Here is a 16,970-nt window from a genome sequence, read left to right on the forward strand (position 1 = left end):
GGATTCATTGAGGGGAGAAAGCTGTACTGTGGGAGGAAATCTGTACTAGGAGGACACGAATCAGGAAGCTGGATGGCCAAACGTGTCGGCCGTGTCACCGGTGAGCCGGCGGCACTGCGGTGGCATCGTTCTAAGGTAAGTATGTATGAGGTAGTATGCGATGCACATACTACCTCATTATGAAATGCTTTTTTTCTTCTGAGGTTTACAACCTCTTTAACCTCTATGCCACAGGTGTCCAACACAAGGCCCACGGGCCGAATGCGGCCCCCCAGGCCGTTTCTTGTGGCCCTCGCACCTCTCCTGCAGCTGCGGCACCCCCTTGTCTCTGCCCTCACCTTGTCTCTGTAGTCGGCAGCAGAGAGAACAGAACTCATTCGCCAGATCCTGCACTCCTCTGTGCAGCTGCAGAAAGGCTCATCTTTGATCACCTCCCCCCCCTTCTCAGCAGTCCACAGCAGAGGAGGGAGGAACTCCTCCTACAAATCCTGCACCTCTCTGTGCAGCGGCAACATCACCTTGCCTTTGCCTCCACTGGTCTCAGCATTCAGCAGACTCAAGCTCTCCACTGGTTCTCCTCCAGACCCTGCACTTCTTCCCAGATCCAACCGTATCTTGTTCCCAGCAGCAGCACAAGGTAAGCGGCTGTACTGATGTAAGGCAGGGTGGGTGACTCTTGACTTCTGATGGTGGGGGGGGGGGCTCTTGACATCTCATGTAAGGGTGTAAGGGGCGTGGAGTGCTCTGAACATCTAATCCTACAGATATAGGCGGCCCTTTGAGGACAACAATAATGCGGATGTGGCCCACCAGGAAATTGAGTTTGACACCCCTGCTCTATGCCAAATGTTGATAAAAATTGAAACAAATCTAAATTCACTACTCCACACAACTAAAGTGCAAGTTCATACAAATACATGTCATACAGTATCTCCCAAAAGTAAGTACACCCCTTAATATTTTATTCTATCTTTTCATGTGACAACACTGAAGTAATGACACTTTGCTACAATGTAAAGTAGTGAGTGTACAGCTTGTATAACAGTGTAAATTTGCTGTCCCCTCAAAATAACTCAACACACAGCCGTTAATGTCTAAACCGCTGGCAACAAAAGTGAGTACACCCCTAAGTGACAATGTCCAAGTTGGGCCCAAAGTGTCAATATTTTGTGTGGCCACCATTATTTTCCAGCACTGTCTTAACCCTCTTTGGCATGCAGTTCACCAGAGCTTCACAGGTTGCCACTGGAGTCCTCTTCCACTCCTCCATGATGACATCACAGAGCTGGCAACAAAATAATTTATTACCATTAAAAACGTGATTACACTTTCAGGAAATTGCACGCTGCAAAAGGCTCGTTCAATAGTTTTTCATGCTGCCATGTAGTTAGAGATGGCCGCGGGATTACGTGGACACTTTGGCCCCCCCCTCCCCATACGTGTTACGTCCTAGGACGTAGACTTCTGAAGGGGTGGAATCAAGCTATGTTCTTGCTGTTTAAATATGTGCGCTTGCTGATTGCCATGTAACCAGCCTAGTGGATGCTACATGGAAATGACAGGCAATCTGAACTCCCTGCTGGTGTCACGTTAAATATGCTGTCTACTGAGCTGTGCATTTGACACTCCTGACTGCTGTGCTTTGGGCAATATGCACTCTGGTTTTAAATCCCTCCCACTGTTGGTGCAAATTGCCATGCGGTTAAACCCCTGTGGCATTGTTGGCCCTTCACTAGAAATATACGGCACAACTGTAAACTGACAGCACCAATAAGAAATTGCAAAGGAATATGAATGGAGGTAAAACATGGCCTTCATATCCATGTGTATTAAATGTAATATACTATGCACATACAAACTCGTTTCTGGCTAGAGCAGGGGTGTCAAAGTAAATTTCATTGCGGGGCCGCTTCAGCATTATGATTGCCCTCAAAGGGCCAGTTGTAAACTAGATGTCCAGAGCGCACCCCCCCATTATATCAGATGTCGAGTCCCCCACCCTCCCTTACATTACAGTGCACCCCCCTTTATCTTGTGCTGCTTTTAGGAAGAAGCTAGGGGTAAAGCTGGGAAGCAAAAAGTGCAGGGTCTGGAGGAGGACCAGACTGACTGGAGTCAGCTGCTGGGGTCTTCTGAATGCTGAAACCAGGGTAAGATGGGGTCAAGGGGGTGCTGTAAGTGCACCCCCCTTATCTTGTGCTGCTATTGGGAAGAAGCTAGGGGTGGAGCTGGGAAGCAGAAAGTGCAGGGTCTGGAGGAGGACCAGACTGACTGGAGTCAGCTGCTGGGGTCTGCTGAATTCTGAAACCAGGGGAAGATGGAGACAAGGGGGTGCTGTGGCTGCACAGAGAGATGAAGGATCTGCAGGAAGGTTTGTCCTCCTCTGACTGCAGAGATGGGGAGAGGGGGGGCAGGGACAAGACTCTCAGCACCGGAAGAAGCGCAGTACCTGAAGGAGGGAGTTCTGTTATCCTTTCTACTGCTGACTGCTGGGACGGGGGGGGGGGGGGGGGCAGAAACAAGGGGATTGCCACTGCTGCAAGAGAGGTGCAAGGGCCTCATGAAATGGCCTGGAGGGCCAGATTCGGCCCCCGGGGGCCTTGTGTTTGACACCTGTAGGCTAGAGGAACACTTTATTGTCACGCCACATTTCTCACCTGTGACTTTCAGAAAGTGAAACCTAAACCTTAAAGATATATTCTGTTTAATCATTGTGCATTATATTCCAGGAGGGAACCTGAATGCCATCCACACCTGTGTACTCCATGGTGCTTATTTCCTGCTCCTGGCTTTCCTGATGACCTTCCTGCAGACGCCTGGCTTCTCCCGGGCGGTGCTTCTCGTTCTCATTGTGATAAATGCTCTGTCGGAGCTCAACCAGCAGATGTCTCTGGACTTCCGCTCTCTGACGGTTCTGCTGGTGTGTATGCTGACCGGTGAGTATGGATGGACAGCGGGGCGTTCCGATGTGTAAATTCATGAATGGAGCAATAAAGTTGTATAAGGCTTCGTGCATATTGGGCCTTTTGCCCCGGTGGATAAGGTCCCAAGTTTAGTTGGAGATGGAAGGTACGGGTTCACCTGCCAGCAGCATGTAGAAGTCTGCGACTTACAGCTGTTGGGGCTGGATGGTGCCTTGAGCTGTGCTCAGGGCCAGGACAAGGGGTGGGCAGGAGGGGAGGCTGCCCTTGGCACTGTGATATAATTTGAGATAGAGGAGGGTACATTTGAGAGGCAGCAGGGGGAAAGAATTGTTTTAGGAGGGGAAATTGGGGGGGGGGTGCGAAAAAGGGGATTTTTGGAAATTTGTGTTGGAAGAGGGGATAGAAGAAGAGGATTTGTGCTAGAAGGGGGGATTTGGGGTGTTTTTGCTAGGACGGTGATATAGTAGAGGGGGGAGTGCATTTTTTTGGGGGGGGATTTGTGCCAGTAAGGATGAATGGGGGGCATGGGGGGGGGGGGATTTATGCTAGAAAGGATGATTAGAGCTGGGAGGGGCCGAAGATTTGAGAGGGGGGGGGGATTTCAGAAGGGGGTGGATTTGTCCTGGGTGGAGGGGGAGTTTGTGCTTAGGGATAAGCTGCAGATTAGTTCTCGCTTTTTTTTTTTTTTTGGGGGGGGGGGGGGGGAGTTAATAATGCTCATAGATATTGGGGGGGGGGGGGGTGCAGTTTGTCATGTTTGCCCTGGGCTCTAGTTGGCCTTGCCCCGGCACTGGCTGTACTTATGTTTAGAGCAGTTGTGCACCCAGGGCCAAATGTTTTGATTGCGAGCAGTCGGTGTTCCAGGAATTCTTCCCCTAGGCGCATGCTAAAGGTAAGTACCGTTCGGTGCACCGTCAAGCCACAGCCGCTGTTGGGTTCTCATAGACTTTTACAGGTAGCTTCTAGTGGAGCTAGATGATGCACCACAGTAAAAAAAAAAACGCAGAGGTGATCAAATACCACCAAAAAAGCTCTATTTGTGGGGAAAAAAGGACATCAATTTTTTTGGGTTAGTGTTTCGGGACCGCACAATTGTCAAAGTAGCGCAGTGCCGTATCTCAAAAAATGGCCTAGATATTAGGGGGTAAAACCTTCCAGGGCTGAAGTGGTTAGTCTTTTTTTTTTTTTTTCTTTATTTCTTATTTTTTATAGTGCAAAAAATAAAATCGCACAGGTGATCAAATACCACCAAGAAGAAAGCTCTGTTTGTGGGGAAAAAAAGGACATAAATTTTATTTGGTTGCAATGTTTCAGGACAGCGCAATTGTCAAAGTAGCGCAGTGCCGTATCGCAAAAAATGGCCTGGATATTAAAGGGGTTAAAACCTTCTGGGGTGAAGTGGTTAAAGGCTTTTTTTTTTTTTTTTTTATAGCACAAAAAAAAAAAGCAGATGTGATCAAATACCACCAAAAAGCTCCATTTGTGGTGAAAAAAAGGACATTTTTTTTTGGTTAGTGTTTCAGGACAATACAGTTAAAGTAGCTCAGTGCCGTATCGCAAAAAATGGCCCGGATATTAGGGGGTAAAACCTTCCAGGGCTGAAGTGGTTAATGGCTTTTTTTTTTTTTTTTTTTTTTCTTTCCTAATTTATTATTTTTTTGTTTATAGCGCAATAATAAAAAAACGTAAAGAGGTGATCAAATACCACCAAAAAGAAAGCTCTATTTGTGGGGAAAAAAGGACATCAATTTTATTTGGTTACAATGTTTAAAGAGCGCAATTGTCAAAGTAGCGCAGTGCCGTATCTCAAAAAATGGCCTGGATATTAGGGGGTAAAACCTCCCAGGGCTAAAAGTGGTTAGTCATTTTTTTTTTGTTTCTTTCCTAATTTTTTTTTTTTTTTTTTATAGCGCAAAAAGAAAAACACGCAGAGGTGATCAAATACCACCAAAAGAAAGCTCGATTTGTGGGGAAAAAAAGGGCGTATTTTTTTTTTAGTGTTTCAGGACAATACAGTTGTCAAAGTAGCGCAGTGCTGTATTGCAAAAAATGGCCTGGATATTAGGGGGTAAAACCATCCAGGGGTGAAGTGATTAAAGTTTTTTTTTTTTTTTTTATGGGGGAAAAAAAAAAAAAGAAATGCAGAGGTGATCAAATACCACCAAAAAGAAAGCTCTATTTGTGGGGAAAAAAGGATATCAGTTTTATTTGGTTACAGTGTTTCAGGACAGTACAATTTTCTAAGTAGCGCAGTGCTGTATCGCAAAAAATGGCCAGGGGGGGGGGGGTAAATCTTCAGGTTGTCAAGTGGTAATCATGTGCCGATTGATCACTACAAGATATGTTACTCCATGCCAATCTGTAGGGAGCCACTTGTTCCCTAATAATCCATTGATATTGATATATGTAGCGTGACTGAGCTACTTTGTATCTCGTATGGAGTGCCAAGAGGTGTCTACCAGCAAGTGGTTAAATGTCAGTGGGAAGAAATGGAGATCCCCCAGTATAGCGTAGTCCTGGGGGTGAAGGGAAAAGCAACAATAAGTGGAGATGCCGGGGATTGAACCCGGGGCCTCATACATGCAAAGCATGCGCTCTACCACTGAGCTACATCCCCTGCCTGGGTTCAGGTGTCGTCTTGCGTGTAGTCAACCATCAAAGGAATTTATGGTCATTGCACGGCCATCCCTCATCATGTGACACGGAGTGCCCCCACCTCCTGGGTGTGTTACATGTTATTGCTGACTCACCTGTGCACCTTACCCAGAATCCCTTTCTCCTGAGTCATCTTTAGATAGAATTGTCCCACACTCCGTAGCGAACAGTTTGGTTGCAAAAGTCTTCAAAACTTTTGTAATTAAGGGAAAGTTATCTGGCCTCCTGGAGAAAAATCATTTAGTAAACTTTGTGTTTTTTTTTTTTTTTTTTTTTTTTTTTGTATGACTTTTAATCCATATTCAATATTACATCTTAACAACAAAAACAACTTTAAGGAAAAATAAACAAATTATTGAAAAATTACGCTGCCATGGTGAAATAACTGTATTCTTGGTTTAGTGTTCTTTTCTTTTGCTTGGAATAAAAAAAAAAAGAAAATAACACTAAGGCTCCGTTCACATCTAGGCGTTTTGGGGCGTTTTTGGGGCGTTTTTCTGCTCTAGGATCAGCTCTCAAAACGCCCAACAAGACAAATCCTATTCATTTCAATGGCCCCTGTTCACATCTGAGCGTTTTGAAGCTGTATACAAAACGCCCAACGCTCAAAAAAGTACATGAGCTTCTTTTTGGGCAGATTACAGGCGTTTTCCATTGATCTCTATTGAATCTAAAAACGCCTGCACAAAAATCGCGGTAAAAATCGCCGCAAAAATCGCGGTAAAATCGCGGTAAAAAACGTGCGAAAAACGCTACGCTCAGGTGTGAATGTAGCCTAAGGCTCCATGCACACAGGGCGTCATAAAAACGTGCTCCAAAGCTGTTTACATAACGCCGGGAAACAGCAGCTGTAAAAACGTGCTTTCAGTAGCTTTTCCTACTAGCGTTATTGCACGTTTGGCCACAGTAGCTGTTAGCAGCGTTTTTTTCTGCCTCCATTCAAAATCAATGGTTCCCTATGGGAGCCTATTGATTTGAATGGAAGTCACACCGCAGGTCGGATCAGGGTGATCCGACTTGCGGTGCGACCTGCACTGTGAGAATCTTGAGGGGGAACTCCACGCCAAAATGGGGAAAAAAACGGCGTGGGGTTCCCCCCCAGGTTCCAAACCAGGCCCTTCGGATCTGGTATGGAATTTGAGGGTAGCCCCGCGCCGAAAAAACGGCGTGGGGTCCCCCCCAAAATCCATACCAGACCCTTATCCGAGCATGCAGTCCGGCATGCCAGGAAAGGGGAGGGGACGAGCGAGCGGCCCCACCCCCCCTGGATCATACCAGGCCACACGCCCTCAACATGGGGGGGGTGTGGGTGCTTTGGGGCAGGGGGGGCTCTGCACCCCGCACCTCAAAGCACCTTGCCCCCATGTTGATGAGGACAAGGGCCTCATCCCCACAACCCTGGCCGGTGGTTGTGGGGGTCTGCGGGCAGGGGGCTCATCGGAATCTGGAGGCCCCCTTTAACAAGGGGGCCCCCGATCCCGGACCCCCTCCCTATGTGAATGGGTATGGGGTACACTGTACCCCTACTCATTCACCCCATAAAATGCAGTGTATGGAAATGACGACAGGAGACGTTTTGGAAAATTTATTAAAGATCTTCATCCGGCTCTTGTCCTCTCCGGGGGTCTTCTCCTCTCCGAGGGTCTTCTGCTCTTTTGCTGTCCGCCCTTCTTGTCTTCTCCTCTCCGGGGTCTTCTGCTGTCTTCTCCTCTCCGGGGGTCTTCTGCTGTCTTCTCTCCGAGGGTCTTCTGCTCTTTTGCTGTCCGCCCTTCTTGTCTTCTCCTCCCCGGGGGTCTTCTGCTGTCCGCCCTTCTGCTGTCCAATCTTCTTGTCTTCTCCGCTCCGGTCTTCTGCTCTTTTGCTGTCGGCTGTCGGCTGTCCTTCTTCCTCCGGTCCTCCTCCGACGACGTCTTCAGCGATTATGCCGGCCTCTGGTCTCCGCAGCTTATTATATAGCCATTAGGGGCGTGGCCGCCAGATGACGTCATCGGGAGACCACGCCCCTTTGTGTCACAGGTGACCACCTGTGACACAAAGGGGCGTGGTCTCCCGATGACGTCATCTGGCGGCCACGCCCCTAATGGCTATATAATAAGCTGCGGAGACCAGAGGCCGGCATAATCGCTGAAGACGTCGTCGGAGGAGGACCGGAGGAAGAAGGACAGCCGACAGCCGACAGCAAAAGAGCAGAAGACCGGAGCGGAGAAGACAAGAAGATTGGACAGCAGAAGGGCGGACAGCAGAAGACCCCCGGGGAGGAGAAGACAAGAAGGGCGGACAGCAAAAGAGCAGAAGACCCTCGGAGAGAAGACAGCAGAAGACCCCCGGAGAGGAGAAGACAGCAGAAGACCCCGGAGAGGAGAAGACAAGAAGGGCGGACAGCAAAAGAGCAGAAGACCCTCGGAGAGGAGAAGACCCCCGGAGAGGACAAGAGCCGGATGAAGATCTTTAATAAATTTTCCAAAACGTCTCCTGTCGTCATTTCCATACACTGCATTTTATGGGGTGAATGAGTAGGGGTACAGTGTACCCCATACCCATTCACATAGGGAGGGGGTCCGGGATCGGGGGCCCCCTTGTTAAAGGGGGCCTCCAGATTCCGATGAGCCCCCTGCCCGCAGACCCCCACAACCACCGGCCAGGGTTGTGGGGATGAGGCCCTTGTCCTCATCAACATGGGGGCAAGGTGCTTTGAGGTGCGGGGTGCAGAGCCCCCCCTGCCCCAAAGCACCCACACCCCCCCCATGTTGAGGGCGTGTGGCCTGGTATGATCCAGGGGGGGTGGGGCCGCTCGCTCGTCCCCTCCCCTTTCCTGGCATGCCGGACTGCATGCTCGGATAAGGGTCTGGTATGGATTTTGGGGGGGACCCCACGCCGTTTTTTCGGCGCGGGGCTACCCTCAAATTCCATACCAGATCCGAAGGGCCTGGTTTGGAACCTGGGGGGGAACCCCACGCCGTTTTTTTCCCCATTTTGGCGTGGAGTTCCCCCTCAAGATTCTCACAGTGCAGGTCGCACCGCAAGTCGGATCACCCTGATCCGACCTGCGGTGTGACTTCCATTCAAATCAATAGGGAACCATTGATTTTGAATGGAAGAAAAAAAACGTATAACGTGGCTTAACGCACGTTAAGCAACGTTATGGAGCCTTTAGCAGCGTCAGACGTTTTTTGCAGCTTGACGCTGGAGCTCCTGAACCCACAGTTTCTGGGTTTTTTTTGGAGCTGTAAAACGCCTATGCCACTTGGAGCTCCTAAAAGCTCTATGTGTGCATGAGGCCATAGAATAACATGGATGGGCGTTCTGCAGCTGCAAAAAAAAACGTCTGACGCTGCTAACAGCAGCTGTAAAAACGTCCAGTGTGCATGAGGCCTTAACCAAGAATACAGTTATTTACCATGGCAGCGTAATTTTTCAATAATTTGTTTATTTTTCCTTAAAGTTGTTTTTGTTAAGGCCCCTTTCACACATGCTGTCCGTTTGTCTGTTTTTCATCCATCCGTTGACGGATGAAAAACGGACATCAATGTATCTCTATGTAAAAACGGACGACAACGGATGATCATCAGTTAACATCCGTTTTCATCCGCTTCCGTCAATGTCTGTTTTTTTTGAACGGATGAATGCCCTATTTTTCATCCGTCAAAAAAACGGATCGGACGGAAAACGGACGGAAAACGGACACATTTGACGTGACTGAACTGATGAACTGAACGGATGGTATGTGTGAAAGGGGCCTAAGACGTAATATTGAATATGGATTAAAAGTCGTACAAAAGAAAAAGAAAAAGGTTTATTAGGGTATAGGGAAGGTACAAGGTTCAAAAAAATTTAATTTTTAACAAAAAGGTAAATTAATATGGGTTACATTTAAAAGTAAGCCAAAATATGGCAATTTTTATGTTTAATTCAGGAAAACAATTAGAGACGGATGTATTAAGTGTAATGGGAAGGTTGATTAGTAGGTAAGTATATTATCAAGTTATACTTAACTGATATTTTGTCTGGTATTTCGAGGTACAAGTATGCCTTTTATTTTTTTTTTTTTTTGTAATCCCTTTTTATTTACATTTTGTACAAGAAAATCCATTCAATTTTACATTTGTGTTAGAATGAATAAAAGCGTCTAGAAAGTTGTTCAAACTGTTTTACCCACCCCCCCCCCCCCCCTTCATGATCAGGCCATTTTTGTGATTACTTTAGCTGACAATTGCGTGTACTTGCGACGCTGTACCCAAATAAAATCGATGTCCTTTTTTCCTACAAATGCAGCTTTCTTTCGGTGGTGTTTGATCACCTCTGTGATCTACAAACAATTTTTTTTTTTTTTTTTGAAGAACAACATTTTTTTACTTTCTGCTATAAAACCTTCCCAATAAAAAAAAAATGTAAAAAATCTAAATTTCTTCATCAGAAGGATTAGGCCAATATGTATTCTGCTATATATTTTTGGTAAAAAAAAAAAAAAAAAAAATCCTAATAAGCGTATGATTGGTTTGTGCATAAGAAAGCAAAAATTTGAGGCGCTGTTGGATTGTGTTATAAAGTGCAATAGTGCTTATGCATATAAATATACGCTAGACCTAAATAAACTTTATTTTTGTCTAGCGTATATTTATATGCATAAGCACTATTGCACTTTATAACACAATCCAACAACGCTGCAAGTTTTTGCTTTCTTGTTTTCACAAATTGTTATTTTTTTTGTTGCTGGCTGCTGTATATTTAAGGCTGGCGCAGTATATATTACAATAAAAAAAAAAATTGGTTTGTGCATAGGTTATCGCGTCTACAAACAGATTTGTTTTTTGCCATTTTTTTTTTTTTTTTTAATATCCAATATTGAAATTTTTTAAAAAAACTTACAAAATGTTGAAATTTTAAACATTTGTAAAAAAAAAAAAAAGATTAGAGACATCAAAATGTAATCATATTAATATTATAGGATTTCAAAAAATGATGTATACGAACCCAATTATATAGCAACATGTGTCTAATAGCACCTGAAATCAGGAATCGCCAACAATATCTTTGCCATTTTTTTTTTTTTTTTTGTGGGACTGCGACATTGTGGCGGACAAATCGGACACCTAACTGACACATGTTTTGTGGGGACCAGTGACATTACAGTGATCGGTGCTAAAAATATGCACACTCACTGTATTGACACTGGCAGGGAAGGGGTTAACAGGGGTGATCAAAGGGTTAAATGTTTCCCTAGGGGGTGTTTGCTAACTGTGTGGAGGAGGTGCTTTGACTGGGGGAGGACAGATCTGCGTTCCTGCTTAGTGCTAACACAGGATCTCGGTCTTCTCCCCTGTCAGTATGGTGATCCACCTTGTTTACATAGGCAGACCGCCCTTCCGCGCTTCTCGGGAAAGGATCACGGGTGGCCGGCAGACATTGGGTCCCCCCCGTACCTGCTGATTGGCTCCCCCTCTGTCCAATCAGTGTGCGATCATGCCTCCGGTGGCTTGGCCGCACCACCTAGTGGCTATTGCAGGAAATGACGTTCTGGTATGTAAAATCCGCGCAATGTAGCCACTTTGCTGCAGTAAATGTACGTTAGGCAGTCGGCAAGTGATTAAAGTGGAACTTTACCCAAAAGTCCTGCTCTTCCTCTTGCCCATTCCCCTCCCCCTTCCTCTGCCATATTTGGAATACTTTTTTTGGGGGTGGGGGAAGTGGTTACCTGTGAAGGCCAGGGACCCACTTCTGGTCGGATCGCTGTGGTGAATCCACCAGAAGTTTGCCTCTGCCCCCCCCCTCCCCCATCCGTGGGCCTTAGAATTTTGTTAGAAAATTTACACTTTCAAAAACCTTTGTTCGATTATCTAACAGTTTGTTGCACTATCTGTTGTGGAAATGCGTGCATGTGAAGGGTATGTATCAATGTGAATGGGCTCCAATTCTTCCAGTGTGCTGCTGCCATACTGATTATTTGGGTGGGGGTTACATTTTTTTTTTTTTAACCGCTTCTGGAACGGAAGATTTTTTGCGATTCAGCACTGCGTTACTTTAATGGACAATTTCGCGGTCGTGCGACGCTGAACCCAAATAAAATTGATGTCCTTTTTTTCCCCACAAATAGAGCTTTCTTTTGGTGGTACAGTATTTGATCACCTCTGCAATTTTTTTTTTTTTTGCGCTATAAACAAAAAAAGAGCGAGAATTCTGAAAAACCAACAGAAAAAGGATGATTAAAGGGGGGATGGGGCTGAAGATTTGTCCTGGGAAGGTGATCAAATACCACCAAAAAAAAGCTCTATTTGTGGGGGAAAAAAGGACATCAATTTTATTTGGTTACAGTGTTTCAGGACAACACAATTAAAGTAGCGCAGTGCCGTATTGCAAAAAAATGGCCTGGGGGCGGGGGGTAAATCTGAAAGGGAAATGGAGATCCCCGCCCCCGGTATAACGTAGTCCTGGGGATGAAAGGGAAATGGAGATCCCCGGTATAGCGTAGTCCTGGGGAGTAAAGGGAAAAGCAACAATAAGTGGAGATGCCGGGGATTGAACCCGGGGCCTCATACATGCAAAGCATGCGCTCTACCACTGAGCTACATCCCCTGCCTGGTTTTATAAAGAATTTATGATCCTTTTACGGCCATCCCTCATCATGTGACACGGAGTGCCCCCACCTCCTGGGTGTTACATTAGTGCTGACTCACCTGTGCACGGTACACTTTACCCAGAATCCCTTTCTCCTGAGTCATCTTTAGATATAATTGTCCCACACTCCGTAGCGAACAGTTTGGTTGCAAAAGTCTTCAAAACTTTTGTAATTAAGGGAAAGTTATCTGGCCTCCTGGAGAAAAATCATTAGTAAACTTAAGTCGGGTTGTGTTATTTTTTTTTTTGTATGACTTTTAATCCATATTCAATATTACGTCTTAACAAAAAAAACAACTTTAAGGAAAACTAAGCAAATTATTGAAAAAATTACACTGCCATGGTAAAATAACTGTATTCTTGGTTTAGTGTTATTTTCTTTTGCTTGGAAAAAAAAAAAAGAAAAGAACACTAAACATGGTTCACCAAGAATAGTTATTTACCATGGCAGCGTAATTTTTTCAATAATTTGTTTATTTTTCCTTAAAGTGGTTTTTGTTGTTAACCACTTAAGCCCCGGAAGATTTTACCCCCTTCCTGACCAGGGGGTATTTTGCGATTCGGCACTGCGTGACTTTAATGGGCAATTGCGCGGTCGTGCGACGCTGTATCTAAATGAATTTGACGTCCTTTTTTTCCCATAAACAGAGCTTTCTTTTGGTGGTATTTGATCACCTGTGCGATTTTTTTTGATCATACGCTATAAACAAAAAAAGAGCGTAAATTTTGCAAAAATAACAATATTTTTAACATTTTTTTATATGAAATTCCACCCCAAAAAAATGTAAAAATCAAAATTTTTTAACATTTTCGGCCAATTTGTTTTATGCTATCTATGTTTGGTAAAAAAAAAAATCGCAAAAAGCGTATTTTGATTGGTTTGCGCAAAAGTTATCGCGTTTACTAACAACGGGAAAGATTTTTGTTTTTTTTTTTTAACGCATAATGGCGGCGATCTGCAATTTTTTTTTTTGCGGTACTGCGACATTGCAGTGGACAGATCGGACCCTTGACTGACATTTTTGACACTTTTGGGGGGACCAGTGACATTTCTACAGTAATCAGTGCTATACATATGCACTGTTACTGTAAAAATACACTGGCAGTGAAGGGGTTAATTTTTTTGAAAGGGAGGGGCTATGTGTGTCCCTAGGGGCGTGCTTTTTACTGTGATTGGCTGTGGCTTCAGATGTATGAACAGTGATCAACGGTTCTACATAGTAGAACCGTATGATCATCCTTCATACACAGGGGAGAATGACAGGCAGCTTGTTTACACAAGCCGCCTGACTTTCTCCCTCTCCCCCGACGATCGCAGAGTGACTGGCGGACATCGAGTCCGCCGGTCACACACGCAGGGGGGTGCGTGAACGCACGGGAGCGGGAGCGCGCCTCCAGCGGCGCGCGCTCGCTCCCTAGACCCTCACAAGCTAGCGACGTAGACCTACGTCGCTTTGCCTGTGAGGGGCTGACTGCCGAGGTAGATCTGCATTAGGCAGTCGGCAAGTGGTTAAGACGTAATATTGAATATGGATTAAAAGTCATACAAAAGAAAAAAAAAAAAAAAAAGGTTTGTTAGGGTATAGGGAAGGTACAAGGTTCAAAAATTTTTTTAAGAAGGTAAATAATATGGGTTGCATTTAAAAGTAAGCCAAAATATGGCAATTTTTATGTTTAATTCAGGAAAACAATTAGAGACAGATGTATTAAGTGTAATGGGAAGGTTGATTAGTAGGTAAGTATATTATCAAGTTATACTTAACTGATATTTTGTCTGGTATTTCGAGGTACAAGTATGTTTCATTTTTTTTAATTTTTTTTTTTTTTTGCTATCACTTTTTAGTTACATTTTGTACAAGAAAATACATTCAATTTTACATTTGTGTTAGAATGAATAAAAGCGTCTAGAAAGTTGTTCAAACTGTTTTAACCACCACTTCAGCCCCAGAAGGTTTTTACCCCCCCTTAATGACCAGGCCATTTTTTGCAATTCGGCACTGCGTTACTTTAACCACTCTGCAACCGCTCACAGTAATATTACTGCGGCAGAGTGGTTCGTTATCGTCCAGCCACGTAGTATTAACGTGACTGGACACTCCCCCTTCTGGGCGGCGCTTGCTCGCCGCCGGAGGCTCGCTCCCGCTGTATTCAGTCACAGCGGGAGTCGGGCCAGGGGAGGAGCAGCGGCGATCGCCGCTGCTCTTACCCGATCGTCGGGGATCGAGTCTGGAGATCCGCCCGCTGTGTGTAAACACAGCGGGCGGATCTCCATAGTGACAGGGAGTGACAGATCGGACTGTTCAGCATAGCTGGACATCCGATCTGTCCATGAATCACTCAGTCACCTCCCCCCACACACGTCAGTAAGCACCAGGCATACATTAACCCCTCCCTCTCCAATAAAATTAACCCCTTCCCTGCCAGTGTCATTTTTACAGTAACAGTGCATATTTATAGCACTGATTACTGCAGTAATGTCACTGGTACCCCCAAAAGTGTCAAAAATGTCAGTCAAGGGTCCGGTCTGTTCGCCGCAATGTCGCAGTCCCGCAAAAAAAATCGCAGATCGCCGCCATTACGCGTTAAAAAAAAACCACCAAAAATGACAGAAATCTTTCCCTTTGTTAGTAAACGCAATAACTTTTGCGCAAACCAATCAAAATACGCTTATTGCGATTTTTTTTTACCAAACATAGGTAGCATAAAACAAATTGGCCAAAATTTTTTAAAAAAATTGGTTTTTACATCTTTTTTGGGGGGAATTTCATATAAAAAAATGTTAAAAATATTGTTATTTTTTCAAAATAAACGCTCTTTTTTTGTTTATAGCGCAAAAAGTAAAAATTGCACAGGTGATCAAATACCACCAAAAGAAAGCTCTGTTTGTGGGAAAAAAAGGACGTAAATTTCGTTTGGGTACGGCGTCGCATGACCGCGCAATTGTCAGTTGAAGTCGCACAGCGCCGAATCGCAAAAAGTGGCCTGGACGGAAGACAGCAAAATCCTCCGGTGGTAAAGTGGTTAACAGACAATTGCGCGGTCGTGCAACGCTGTACCCAAATAAAATCGATGTCTTTTTTTCCTACAAATACAGCTTTCTTTTGGTGGTGTTTGATCACCTCTGTGAGCTACAAACAATTTTTTTTTTTTTTTTTTGAAGAACAAATTTTTTTTACTTTCTGCTATAAAACATTCCCAATAAAAAAAAAAAAAAAAAAAAAAAAAAAAAATGTAAAAAATCGAATTTCTTCATCAGAAAGATTAGGCCAATATGTATTCTGCTACATATTTTTGGTAAAAAAAAAAAAAAATCCTAATAAGCGTATGATTGGTTTGTGCATAAGAAAGCAAAAACTTGCAGCGCTGTTGGATTGCGTTTATAAAGTGCAATAGTGCTTATGCATATAAATATATGCTAGCTAAAAATAAACTTTATTTTTGTCTAGCGTATATTTATATGCATAAGCACTATTGCACTTTATAACACAATCCAACAGCGCTGCAAGTTTTTGCTTTCTTATTTTCACAAATTGTCATTTGTTGTTGCCGGGTGCTGTATATTTAAGGTTGGCGCAGTATATATTACAGACAAAAAAAATTGCTTTGTGCATAAGTTATCGCGTCTACAAACAGATTTTTTTTTTTGCCATTTTTTTTTTTTTTTTTTTTTTTAATTTCCAATATTGAAATTTTTGAAAAAAACTTACAAAATGTTGAAATTTAAACATTTGTCAAAAAAATTTGTTTAGAGACTTCAAAATGTTATAATATTAACGTTAATTATAGTATTTCAAAAAATGATGTATACAAACCCAATTATATAGCAACACCTGAAATCGGTGATCGCCAACAATATCTTTGCCATTTTTTTTTTCTTTTTTTTTTTTTTTTTTTACTAGTAATGGTGGTGATCAGCTTTTTTTTTTTTTTTTTTTTTTTTTGTGACTTCGACATTGCGGCTGACAAATCGGACACCTAACTCACACGTTTTGTGGGAACCAGTGACATTATTACAGTGATCAGTGCTAAAAATATGCACACTCACTGTACTGACACTGGCAGGGAAGGGGTTAACATCAGGGGTGCTCAAAGGGTTAAATGTTTCCCTAGGGGGTGTTTGCTAACTGTGTGGGGGAGGTGCTTTGACTGGGGGAAGACAGATCTGTGTTCCTGCTTAGTGCTAACACAGGATCTGTCTTCTCCCCTGTCAGTATGGTGATCTGCCTTGTTTACATAGGCAGACCACCCTTCCGCGCTTCTCGGGAAAGGATCACGGGTGGCCGGCAGACATCGGTTACCCCGTACCTGCTGATTGGCTCCCCCTCTGTCCAATCAGTGTGCGATCATGCCTCCGGTGGCATGCCCGCACCACCTAGTGGCTATTGCACGAAATGACGTTCTGGTATGTAAAATCCGCGCAATGTAGCCACTTTGCCGCAGTAAATGTACGTCAGGCAGTCGGCAAGTGATTAAAGTGGAACTTTACCCAAAAGGAGAAGTTCTGCTCTTCCTCCTGCCCATTCCCCCCCCCCCCTCCTCTGCCATATTTGAAATACTTTTTTTGGGGGTGGGGGAAGCGGTTACCTGTGAAGGCCAGGGACCCACTTCTGGTCGGATCACTGTGGCAAATCCACCAGAGGTTTGCCTTCCCCCCCCCCCCCCCCCCCATCCGTGGGCCTTATGCCTGTAGAATTTTGTTAGATTTTTGAAAATGTAAATTTTCTTTGTTCCATTATCTAACAGTTTGTTGTGGAAATGCGTGCATGTGACAGGGGTGTA

The 16,970-nt window shown here is 44.5% G+C and overlaps 1 protein-coding gene across 1 annotated transcript in view; it reads left to right on the forward strand.

Annotated features, from left to right (window-relative positions):
* The window catches only part of LOC309556896 (protein brambleberry-like), a 51,969-nt gene that overhangs the window by 17,127 nt on the left and 17,872 nt on the right, over window positions 1-16,970 (forward strand). Inside the window, exon 7 of the mRNA XM_082259448.1 lies at window positions 2,730-2,936. Coding sequence (XP_082115574.1) covers window positions 2,730-2,936 — 207 coding nt within the window. The remainder of the gene's footprint in view (window positions 1-2,729; window positions 2,937-16,970) is intronic.

This window comes from Pelophylax lessonae (assembly GCF_965119305.1).
Source record: "Pelophylax lessonae genome assembly, chromosome: 5".
NCBI lineage: Eukaryota > Metazoa > Chordata > Amphibia > Anura > Ranidae > Pelophylax > Pelophylax lessonae.